Source organism: Plodia interpunctella, chromosome 3 (genome assembly GCF_027563975.2).
Source record: "Plodia interpunctella isolate USDA-ARS_2022_Savannah chromosome 3, ilPloInte3.2, whole genome shotgun sequence".
Classification (NCBI taxonomy): domain Eukaryota; kingdom Metazoa; phylum Arthropoda; class Insecta; order Lepidoptera; family Pyralidae; genus Plodia; species Plodia interpunctella.
Genome location: NC_071296.1, coordinates 2,935,855 through 2,949,037, shown reverse-complemented (window position 1 = coordinate 2,949,037; position 13,183 = coordinate 2,935,855). Strand labels below are relative to the sequence as shown.

Below are 13,183 nucleotides of genomic sequence, written 5' to 3'. Positions count from 1 at the left end.
TTGTTTTAAATAGTCTTTGCTTGAAAACTTGAAACTTTATTCCATGAAACTCCATGTTATAGCAAATCCAAATTGCTTGCAGTCGTGTGGGAATGAGTCGTCTAACTACTACTCTTAAATAGGGTACTTTCATCCGTAAATGCTAGGTAGTATACTCTGAACAGTGTTTTAGTCGTGTGAATATGAGGTCCCATTGAGAATTAAGTTTTCTTATGGTCTTAAGTGTCCTTCGCGAAATAAATAAAATTACCTGACGCAATATAACGGAGTGCTCCGGGAGGCAACTAATCATAATTATTCATTTGACTTCGTTCACCGCCTTAATTGAAAATGTCTCTGGTACGAATTTATTATATGGCATCATTAAGAAAACTTTTCTTATTAAAATGTTAAGCATTAGTGTAAATATTGCTTTACAATTTTAGATTTAAACTTAGATAAGTACAACATAGTACCTAGATTTTTTTTTATAGAAAAATATTTCTTAAACTTGTGATTATCTAGGGAATAATATTAGTAGAAATTAATAGACAGTTTAAACGCCTGTGGGACGACAAAGTTTCACTCGGAGAACTAATATTAGATATGAATTGGTTATTAGATTACAAATTTTCAACTACTATCCATATCTATCAAGTGCCAATGTAACTGTTGTACCGGCCAAATACTTGTGTACTGAGGACGACAAACGATTGATAACGGCACTATTCACTCAGAAATAATTTCAGTTTAATCTTTTCAAAACACAGATACGGCAGAGTAGTTTGTTTATTATGTAAGGATAAGGTAGGACACTTTCTAAAGTAAATGCTATTTGTTACGAAGTAAGTTGTTGTTACCTTGACAGACTTATCATTGAACTCCACTAAATTGAATGCCTACAATCGGCACAAAATCCATTGCCTATTTGATTAGGACGTGTTTACAATGCTATCAAAGCCAAACCCTCGATTACGTTCCAGTTTTCTATAACTGGACTTTGTGGACACTGAAAGGTAAATGTTGATATAGGATAAGCGAAGTTTTTAATGTGATTCGCGAAAAGTTAGTACAAGCGAAGAAAAGTTAAACTGAAATTATTTTTATTTTGGATTTTTCCGTTGATACATTTTTAACATTTCCTACATTCTAATTGGCTTATAATTTATATGAAGTCATTAAAAAAATATTATTTTAATTAAACCTATAATTTTATTGTCATGTATTTATTACATTTATCAAACGCGTTTTCACTGAATAACCGAATATTCATTCGGCTTATCGTTTATTTCGGTCCAATTATTCGGTTAACTTCTTTCATAGTTTTTTCGCACGTATATGTGTACTCTACGTGTCGCTGCTAGCTACAAGACGAGCGTGCCACACTTCACCACCCGCTGTCTCTTTGCTGCATAACATCTACGATTAAGATTATGATTATTATTCGAAAAGATACTGAATACGAATTCGAATTCCAAACGAATATTCGCAATACGCGCATTTCCAGAAAATGTACATATTGTTAAGAAATAAATGATACCTATGAATGGTAATTTTGAATAAGGATTTCAACATAGTCTTCAGTAAACCAATATTAACTTATTGTAATATCGTGTTCATCAAATATTGACGTCCTTATTCGATTATATTAAGAGTGAAGGCCTAAACTTTAACAGAATGGGATAACTAAGATCGCCATTGATCTCCTTATATAAGTTATGGTGGATTTCCATTTGGTTGCAAAATTAATTGAGACATTGTCGTTCTGTGGATATATAATATATGCTTGTTTTGGGTTGTGGTTCCGCCTTAGAGTACTACCACACCATATCCTGGCGAGTGCGGAGGTGAGGTATACGGGCAATCTTTAAAATTTCAAGGTTTATTTTTTACGCTAATCCCGGGGTTCGGTGCGTCACAGGCCAGAATGCAACCGGGATCAAGCGAGGATTAGAATTCTGGTTATGGGAATTATTTGTAGGTGGAAATAAGACAATACAAATGCAACGTATGTAATAACAATGTAATACATGTAGTAAACATATTTATTTATTGGTCGTTTGTAATTTAATACGCAATTAAAAAAAAATATTAGAAATCCTTCTACTGAATTTGACTTTGTGATCTGTATTAAATGACTATGTACATTACGTAAGGCTCAAAATGTAAGGTAATATAAAAACAATAGGAAAATTTTAAAGCGCGCGTAATACTTTAGCAACCCTTTTTCTGAAATTGAAACATGAATACACACTCAGCTACCCAGATACGGCCCAAAGGAATACATGGCCTTTTAACTTATGTATACATTCAGGAAAACTTTAGATAGCATTTCAAGCCAGGAGCATAAACAAACTGAAATAACTTATTTATCAAATGTGTAAGTTACTTTCATACAAAACTTCGTTCATTAAAGATTCCGTAACATCAGCATATTTTAAATGAAGTTTTTTTGTGCATAAACTTTTGCATGTTTTTCAATACCAGTTATGGAAAATATCGGTATATTTTCCAGAGCATATAAACAAACAGAAATTAATTAATCCTATCTGATTAGAATATTTTCGCACACGTTATGAATCTTTGTATGCACTGTGCTATTGCCGAAAAATCTATACTTAATTCGTGAAATATGAAGGTAAACGAGAACACTTTTATAAATCACAACCATTTCCAATCGATATAGCTACCGGCTATCAGTTACAGTTGGCTACAGTGGACTCACGCTTCGTCGCCAAAAACTTCCTTTCGAGCCCCATGTACCCTTAATTATATTGCCCATGGATAGTAATGCCACTGAGCATGAGAATAAATTTTAGAGCACTTTAGTTAAAATTATTTTTAACATCAGACATAATACTTAGAGGTTATAGCGTCTTCCGTTATAATTTAATAATTTTAATAACCCAAAATTACATAAAATTAATGTAAGTTTGTCAAAGGAAACACAGAGATTGTTAATTTAACACCAAGTGGGCCAAACGCGTGATAATATCATGGAAATTGTCACTTATGTTGTGTCAACAGCCTGTTAATTACGCTGTTAAAATGAATTTTCTACTTTGTAGCAGCTGACACGTTGCCAGGTTTAAGGCCGTTTGAACATTGCCTTCCCCATGGTAACTTTGTAACATTTAATCGGGGTTGTATTCTATTTATTTACTAGTTGTATCTGGCGGCATCGTTCCCTGGGATTTTGGATAAAATTTACCTAGTTCACGAACACAGTTAACGAATGTTTGCTATATATCATATCTAAAAATATTTTTTTACATTAGATCCAGAGATTGTCATGAAATAGTTGTTCAGCTTTAATAACTATTCTATATCCTAATGCTAATCAAATACAGAAATTTGGTACACGAGTAGAATAGAGTTTATATATACCATATAGGGTACTTTTTATCCCAAAATTTCCACGACAGGAAAACCCCGGAGCGCAGATAGTATTCAATAAGTTTTCATGACTTTTATAATTAGTTTCTCCGTGCGCGAATTCGTGCGCTTTATTTCAAACTCCCGACCACATTAAAGTGGTGAAAAACAATTAAAGTTACAATTGATATAAAAATAAGTTCCCCCCCGATGTCTGGCAAAAGGCAGTTGAAGTGTGTACAGTAAACAAAAGACGACGCTTTTTATTAAAATGTAGGATCATGTTTGAATGACGTCTGGGATAAAACACACAAATGGATAATTCTTTCCTACTTCAAAAATTTATCGTACCTTTTCCTTGTTCGGAGGTCGCGTGAACTTGAAAAGGGCTGATACATTGCCATGCTTGAAAATCGAGTTTCCATTTTCTAATAAGTATTGTAAATAAAATACAGGCCATTCTCATTACTCGTTTCAAAAAGTTTCATTGAAAAACCTCTCTGAATATCTATCAAATGGGACCAATAGTTAGCGCCATCTACAGCTTAAAATGTCATTTTTTTTTTTACAAAAATATCAAGCTTCTATTGTCGTCATGCATTATCTAATAAACAAAATTACACCTACTCAATTCCGCTGAATATATCTGCTTAAAATCCAGTTATAAGTTTTTACCCGGACAAATTAGTTAATTTTTTAAACCAAATAAAGCATTTCAACTCAAATTGTGGACAAAACGACAAATGGCTTACAATAACCAGCCGAAACCCAAGGGATCCCTAATTAGTGATAAATCGGGTTATTTATTACCAAATTTACTAAATGGTTTGCGAAATATGCCACAATTGCGATGTGGGCTTCCCTGAGATTTGTGTAATACATTAGTAGCACAAAGGAAAACTAATTCGTTTGAATGTGCAATGTGTTTTAGTGCTATTCCCTACGATAAACTACAATAAATGTTTTCAACGCATCATCCAATCTGACTAGACCAAAAGTCGGCTTACAATCATAGAATTATTTCGTACTGACGTAAATACTAAAATCTATGCTATTTTTACTAGCTGCATATATCGCAGTGTTGAGCAAAGGCTTCCCCTAATTTAAATTCTACGCATATCTTTGATATTTCCCTACATTTCTTGTCAAAAGCCTTTATTATCTGAGCATCTCGACCTTGGACTTCCTCTTTACCAGCTTGCAATAAATAAGAAAAATATTATATTATATATTCCAATGCACTGTCAAAGATAAAATTCTTATCTATACGATAACCACAACAACATACAGCGCAAGTCTCGAAATATCTACGAAATCTGTAGTTGTGAATATAGCAATGATATAGCAGTTACACAACAGCAAACCATTTGATGTTGATTTGTATTGACGCGTTTGGCGCTCGCCTAATGGCCTATTAGCCGTCAGCCCCACCTTGAAGCAGTTTCTTATCCACCAACAAAATTTATAACCGTAAAAGCTATGCCAAGTAATATATCTTATCAACCTTCCCCGTAGTAAGGGTGGTTTCACACTGGCGAGGTGAGGCTTTAATTGAATTGTCGCCCCTCAACGCTATCGAGACTCGTGTGTGTGACGTCATAATATGAAACATTCGATTACGGTAGCGTTTAGCTGTACCTATCCGGGATTTTGCTACGAAAAAATGCCCCTAGCGCCATAATTTTTATGCTAAGTGAATATTTGCATTTTCGTGCACGTCACATCCAAAGAAATTAGAAAATTTAAGTCGTAAATTACAACTCGGCGTTAAAGGCATCATTTAAGTGATTGTGGCAGTTTATATTTCACAAACAGCGCCCCGGGGCCTCGCTCCCGTAGGAATTTTGGGATAAAAAATACCCTATGTGTTTTTCAAGGTTATTTTCTACTCGTGTACCAAATTTCATGTGAAGAGGTAACAAACAAACAAACTTTCGCATTTATAATATTAGGATTGGGAATACATTTTGCCGCGCAGTTTTATACGACGTATTTTTATAAGTTCCATTCCATACATTAAACCTTAATGTCACACCATCGTCCATATATTTATGACCGTTATGACGAATTTAAAGAGATCCGATATCAAATCGAAGAAATACGATTTGTGTAATCGTGAGTAAACGAATAAATATGAAAATGTGTACACATATTATGCCTAGACATTTGAAAGATGAAAATCAACATAATGGATGTAAACTATACAAAGGAGTGGTATACACGATACGCTTCTGGAATTAATTACAACTGTTAATTAATTACAAGGCATTCAACGAAAACGGTTTCCTGGAAAGCCCCGCAAATATGGCGACATGATGAGATAAGCCGTTCAGCGCACCAGTTCGAATGGCACCGATTTCAATAGCACCTACTGATGCAATTGAACTAAAACTCTTAATTCGCCCTGGGTATGAAAACTTAGTAGCCTACATAAACTACGATAAGATGACAACTAATGTTTTGCAAATAAAGAATTCAACCGAGGAGTAGAAATTAACTTTCGCACCAGTAATTAACGATTATACCTATGTAGTCGTTTCTTCTACGAATATTTGTTTTTGCTTAGCAACTAATCTCCCCTGTTTCAAATAGGTATAATTAAAATATCTTTAAATTGCGAATAAATAAAACTACATTAAAGTGTTTTACCCTCAAACCGATCGAAGATCACGACCCCGGGATTTAAATCCTTTTGGAATTTCCAAGTGCCACAACTTTTTAGCAAACTAGCAACGAGACTTTCACAAAAACAATATTCGTAAAGTTATGTTTTTTCAATACGAATTGCGGATCTAAATTAAGTTAAGGCAAAAAGCAGACATTTACATTCAAAGCCGACTGACATGACGCAAAGAATAACATACTCATAGTCGTGAGTACGACTACGTAATGTAGCGACTGACGTCAAATATTAGTATTGTAAGATGGATGAATCACAATCTAGTGAGTAGTAACAATTTCTTTTAAATAATATGACGGCGATATAACTGCAAAACTAAAGATATTATACCGTTATTCCGTTATCCTCCTTATAACTCCAAATTTTATCCAATTTAGATTGAATTAAATTTGGTCCCTTATAAGCAGATGGAATTTGGGCTGGCTTTAATTTCAATTGTAACAAAGGAGGCCTATTGACGACTCCGAACGGTTTTAAATTCATAGCAAATAATGGAATAATAGCCCTTATCATAGTTAGTTCGATCGTGGGACATGACGTACAGAAGGGAGTTGACTCGATGATGACGTAATGATAATTTTAATTAGGGCTAATTGAACCGATCACCGCGGGGCCGCGGCTGCTCGCTCACAAATTACCTCCGTGTTAAATTAATAACCAACAATACATAGCCCCAGTAATGATAATAACAGGGCTCAACATCAAATGCGCTAAAGCCCGGTACATGACAGGACTTTCAGCTTTGATGTGAGAAGAGCATTTAGTTATATCATGTAGAAATAATTACAGAGGCATACCGGCAAACCCATTGTGGTTCTACCCGATAGGTGTCAATTTTAACCTTTTACCTCTCTTCTATGAACTAAGTTTTTGGGTCAGTAAATATCAATGTTTAAGTAGTCACGAATGTTGACATAGAAAATTTAATGGTCGGTTAAACAATAAAGTAGTTACTACAAATTACTTTAAAAACAGCTCCTAACATTTTAGATTGTTGACTATTAGATTGAACGTGAACCAAACCTTGGCTAAACTCGATTACAGAACGTTTCAACTCGATTAATGTTGTCTAGACTGCATGATACCCAAGATAATTTAAGGTTTGTGATTTCCTGCTTAATCTGTGTACATAACGTACAATATGATTTAGACTTTAAGTGAAATTATTCTTCTTGGTAAAGTCCTATTAATATAATTAAAGAGAAAGTTTGTGTCAGTTCTAAGCAGAAAGTTTGTACATAACTCTACCTGTGTATGATCTGTTACGTCATCATCTTGTCACATTACATATATACATATGGAAAACTGAGAAATGCCTACGAAAAGATTCCTTGGCGTACCCCTGTTAATGCCGTAGAGATCTGTCATCAGAATTTGGTCATTCTATCATCATTCAATTCAAAAGAAAACTTGGCATTCTACAGTCATTATATTTTAAAAAAACCTAGATTTGCAAGTCATATCCACTCAGACCTGCACGTCGCTCAAGAACTACTAGACGTATTTCGATTAAATTTAGAATGGCACAGCTTACTTTTTGGCAAAAAATCGCATGTTCGAGGGATTAGCTCCGGGGCGCAGTACTTCTTCGTGCCTAACTATTGAACAAGTTAGCTTTAGAGCGAAAACGAATAGATCAATCGTCGGTTGGACAAATCGGTCCTCGTGTAGGTGATGTCATTATACCTTTCGCTTGTCACCCTCACCTGCGACCTTGATCGGCATGCTCGCCCTACCGTGAGACCGATTGCCCTATGCCACCCGATAGCCGTACAAAATGCCACATGTTCCAGGTTTATTTGATACACACAAATCAGTTTTTTGTTACATAGAATTCTGAATAAGAATGAAATTCTGATTTAGAACCAAATATTGGTTTGATTTTCGAAGACATTTATTTGTTTCTAATGTGCAAACTTAGATTTATTGCACTTTATGTAACTTGATCATAACAACTGGGTGAACAAAGAGGAATTTTGAGTGTCCTCATTTCACCTTGGACTCAAATTACCCAGGTGAATTCAGTTGACATTTTTTGTCTCCGTTGCGATTTTTTCAATAATTTTAGTGGAATTTTATAACCAACGTACAATAAGGACAAAACTCGCAAATAATCTAATCTGCAACATGCAACGAAAACGGTTGTCTGAGATTACTCGAATTCAGGATTGCCACTTGGTAGACAAGTTTTGCATATAATATGAATAAGTAATGCATCTCGAACAAAGCGAGGTTATTAAACTTTTCATACTAGATGTTACTTGGGAGTTTCATTACAAGTTTATAGGATCAACTTTTAGTGGCGCTTTAGTGGTTTCTACAAAAAGTGCAAACGGGAAAAAAGCCTCATTTCTTAAATATTTTATGGACAATAAACAAGGAAATCGCTTTCAAAGTTTCTCGTAAGTTTACTTAAACATGCATAATAATTCACCCGTGCGAAGCCGAGGCAAGCCGCTAGTAATATTATAAATGCAAGTCTGTGTGTCTGTCACGCTTTCATAGCTAAAAAACTGAATATCGAAAAACGATCGCTGGTCCGATTGATAATGATCTATCGACCGGCGTCGTTAGTTCGAACTCAGATGGAGTTGCAACGTCAATGGATTCTGGAATCAAGAGGAAATTGATTCAGACCCGTTCGACGTGGCTTGATTTCAAAGCAGTTTCGTGGGCGTGTTTAGTGAAAAAGTCGCTTTCTAAATTATGGAATTAGCTCTTTGGAGAAAATACAGCAGTTGATACTATAGTTAGTTATTGCTTTTTTGATCAATCGACTTCTATAGCAGGCAGCTTTGTGAGACATCTAATATATGAATGAAAGTGGTGAAAAAGGACCTTAAAATAGTTAATATGAACAGAACATTATATTACCAAATGAGTTTAGAGTAGGAAAAGAGAGAAATAGAACAGAAAAGTAAGAAATGGAGACTGTATTGTTAAGAAAATATAATTGAAGTAGTACCTACGTCCCTAAAACTTCAAGATAAAATAACTATCAACAGTTTCTATGTAGGTACCTAAATGGGTATTGTTTTTGTTCGAAGCCTAGTATAAATTAAGCAATTTTACGGAAACTCTGGCTCCGATTTAAACAGTTAAAATAAAAACGTAAAGTTACATTCAAAGCATCGTTAGCATACAGTGTGAGGGTTAACGAAGTGACAAATTAATAATATAGTTCAAGCTTCAGTTGGCATCATAAAGCCTTGGCGTTCTCTGTTGGTTCGAGGAGAGCGATGTAGCGGAATAAAATCGAGTGCAACGGAACGGAAGGCGCGCCAATGCAAAACCTGTAAGAGATGAGGACCATGTGATCTCGCAATACAAATTATTGAGGGGTATAGGTAAGTAAAATTTTTAACTTATACTCATTTGTTGTTTGTTTCACTGGTAGAAAAAGTATCCGCCTTTTAATTGTTATTGAAATAATAAATAAATAATAACATTTTATTACTTCAGTTGCGGCAATGACGCGATGCTCGAGTCATTCACGGAGACTTAAAATTACTATCTACTTTCCGTAGTCAGAAACTACCACAGATTTATATATTAACTGAAGTTACTATGACAGATACCCCGTATTAATAGGTTTCCATGACGGCTATCTTGTTTAAAATTTAGGCAGATGGAAGCCACTGTCAGAACATTTATAAGAAGAGAATTCATATGAATATCAACATATTTTACACGCGAATATAGTACGAGGCCTTCCAAATTCCAATAATAATATAGCTTAATAACTGTTGTTAGCAGCTCTGTCCGCAGTTGCCTATGTCTGAACTTGGATCCAAATTTCTACCCAGTCTACCCAGCGATTTATAGCCATGTCATAGAAGACATTTCTTATTCTTAGGTTGAAACTTAGCCATTTATGGGTTACCAATGTGATATTACACTTCTATAAACTTTTTCTTTTTGCACGACTAGTCAAACCGCACGCCTGAGGGATTGCACACGGGGATTTACTATACTCGCTTGGAATAACGACAAATCCTTTGTTATCAATAGGCAATATATGTATCTGCTCTTTAGAAGTAAAATAGAACTGTGTGAGACAGAATATCAAAGAAAGAAAAATATTTGGTAATACAATATGTTAGTGAAAATATTTTTTCGCGCTGGTAAAGTATTCCTGAAACGAATCGTGGATATACGTACATTTTATTTTAAATTACTTGTCTGGACCCCTGCTAGTGGCAATTTATAAATAACTTCGCAAAACATCATTTCAGTGACAGATTTTTTAGATTATAGTCTACTTTCGGCGATAAAATCTAGCGACAATGCCACTTCTAACCAAAAAAAATCAATTTCTGATCACCACTTTAACAATTTTTGTTCTCATCAATACCGGATCCGAATGTTCGCCAACATTTGTGACCAATGTTAACTATACAGAACGAAATGGAGGGACCTTAGATACCTACCTACTTTGCCTACAAAAGCGGGGAAAAGGTCAAGAAATTTGGGCAAAATAATTAGCCAAAACACCTATTCTAACATGCATTACGGCAATTTCATCGGGAGCAATCAAAAACACAATAACCAAACCAGATTATCAAATTGCCGACACCTAATTTACGTTTCAACAATAAAGCTGGCAAAACGAAAATTGCCTTATTTGCGCGCATCCACGACCCAACCTTGGAAGGCGGATTAAGCTACCTCTGACGTGAAAAAGGCGACATTTTTCATGTAAAACGTTTCATTGTAATTTTGAGCTGACTGTACGGTGACAGGGTTTAATTTAATTAATTTGAATAAAGCTTAATAGAAAGTCGAATATATATTTTTTTAAATTATCAGTTTACGGACCCTACGGAGACGGAGAATATTGTGGCAGTGGTGAAAAACGGGTTATCACACAAACAGCCTGAGTCGACACGCTAAGAAAAAGTAAAACTTTGTAGGTACAAAGAAAAAAAAATACATTGAAATTAATTTTCAGTGCACGCGGTCTTAGTTCTATAATAACCCGCTTTTCTTCCCTTTACATGACAAAAGAACAGCAGAAACCCAACTGAACTGTGAGGTTAGCACATGGAGGATCTGCCTATTATTATTTTAATGGATTTGCATGATTTTTTTTATAATAACGTAGGTAATCGTATCTATAATCTTATTGTCATAGTAATTGGAATTTGTGTTCATCTGCATAATCAAAATTCATGAAATTTAATGTAACTGTTACTTTAAGCTTTAAAGCCAAAATATCTCGCTGTTAACAGTTACAATAATTTACATTAAACATGATGTAGTTAATCTGGATTTGAATCGACCCTTATTTGCATGTAATTCCCTTAAGGAAATTATTCTATAGTTTGTCTTAACCCAGAATAGGTACCTTCTAAATGTCATTAACCTGAGCCAATTCGAAGATAGTTGATAATTGTTACTAAAATTATATTGTTATCCTAAAACTAATTAATGTAGCCTGCCTGCATTTTACACTATGAACTTAATTTATTGTAATGTGTGGTTCCACCCACGCTAGAATAGGTATACTCCACTGTCCTCCAGACTGAGGACTTCACCAACGAGGTGCGAAGCACCTAAGGAATAATAAAACCTCGACAGCTGACAGGCACCATAGCATTCCTAGAGTGTTGACATTAGGCAGTTTTTATACAGTACCGGGTTATGGGGCATTAAGGTCAAGAATGAAACAGAAAATACACTAAGGTGTGAAAAATAGAAACAATTAACAATTTAAGCTGTGTAAGTCTTGTAGCTGCTTTCAGAAAAAATTGTTGGAATTATTAATCTAGATACTACAATAAGACAAAAGGAAAGACTTGGACCAATAAAGATTAATAAACAAAATAGGGAAAAACTGATAGGGAAGAACTAACTGACTGATTTAAACTATCTAATAAAGGTTCAGCTGGTTAAATAAATAAATTCTCAAAAAAGGTACCTACCTACCTAGAATCTCAAATGCTTTATGGCTGAGGTAACAACCAGGAAAATGTTCAGATATAATAGACTTTTTAAGACTTATGAATAGGTAAGTGAAGAGCATTAAAAATGACAAAAAAGGAAAATCAGCAATGATTCATGCCAATGTTATCTTTGCTTGATTTCTTTATCAATGGCATGGCAATAAAACAATTACAATCAATTAGATAGAACATAGATAAGAGTTGCAGCGAAGTGTTTTTGATTATGTTCTCACAATAATCATAATACTTTGATACTAATATAGTTTTTTTACTAGAATACAGATGGACTGTTCCTATATTTAACAGTTTGTTCTGCAAGGAAGACAAGCATATTATTTCAGTTTAAAAAGGTTATGGATCTTACAAGAATATTTTTTACTAAGCAAGTATGTTAAACTTATGAATCCTTCAAGCTTGACTTCATTGAAGATGAAGTAAAAACCATGGAACACCATATCAAACTATCAGCGACCAACTCTACAATTTAACAAATTTTACACTAATACCAAAAAAGAAAAACTTTATATTCATAAAATTTCCTTTATACAAATCCCATATTGAATCTTGTTCAGTTACATTGTTACTACTTATTTATGCTCCAAGGTATGTCTCACTAATTCTATATTATTATGATGACTAACATGTTAACACATTAATATTGATGAATATCAGTCAGCATTTGCATGCTAATGCTCTCAAAACATCAGTACAGCCTTTGTTTATATAGCGTTATACTTACACAACCATGCCATAGGCCCCTTCTCCAATATATTGCAGGTTTGTGTATCTTGGGCCTACTTCAAACACCTGACCCCGAACGATCTCCGCATTGGGATTGGTGCTAGTAGCACCAGCAGCCTCAGCCATCGTATCGCTTGGAACTCCGGACAACACACTGTTTACAGGCACCCAGGCAATCCGAATTCTATACAAATTCTCACAAGCCACAGAGGACTTTTCAGTCCACAATTCACAAGAAAATATCAACAATTAACCAAAACAAACTACTTAATCCGACCTACATTATCCACTATGCGTACAAATTGTCCACTTGTCACTCGCTTATCATCATCCTCATTCGCTCGCCACTTTGCCCGACAACAGTTGGTGGACACTCCCGCACGCAGTGGCAGTACCGTTACAAAAATGCACGGCCACAGATAAAAAGAGACATTACTACCATGAAGGACTGAGCGAAATCGCC

The 13,183-nt window shown here is 34.8% G+C and overlaps 1 protein-coding gene across 1 annotated transcript in view; it reads right to left on the bottom strand.

Annotated features, from left to right (window-relative positions):
* Positions 1–13,137, bottom strand: part of LOC128683498 (mitogen-activated protein kinase 1) — a 33,560-nt gene extending 20,423 nt beyond the window's left edge. The window contains exon 1 of the mRNA XM_053769196.2: positions 12,719–13,137. Coding sequence (XP_053625171.1) covers positions 12,719–12,846 — 128 coding nt within the window. The 5' untranslated portion in view covers positions 12,847–13,137. The remainder of the gene's footprint in view (positions 1–12,718) is intronic.
* Between the last annotated feature and the right edge of the window lie 46 nt (positions 13,138–13,183).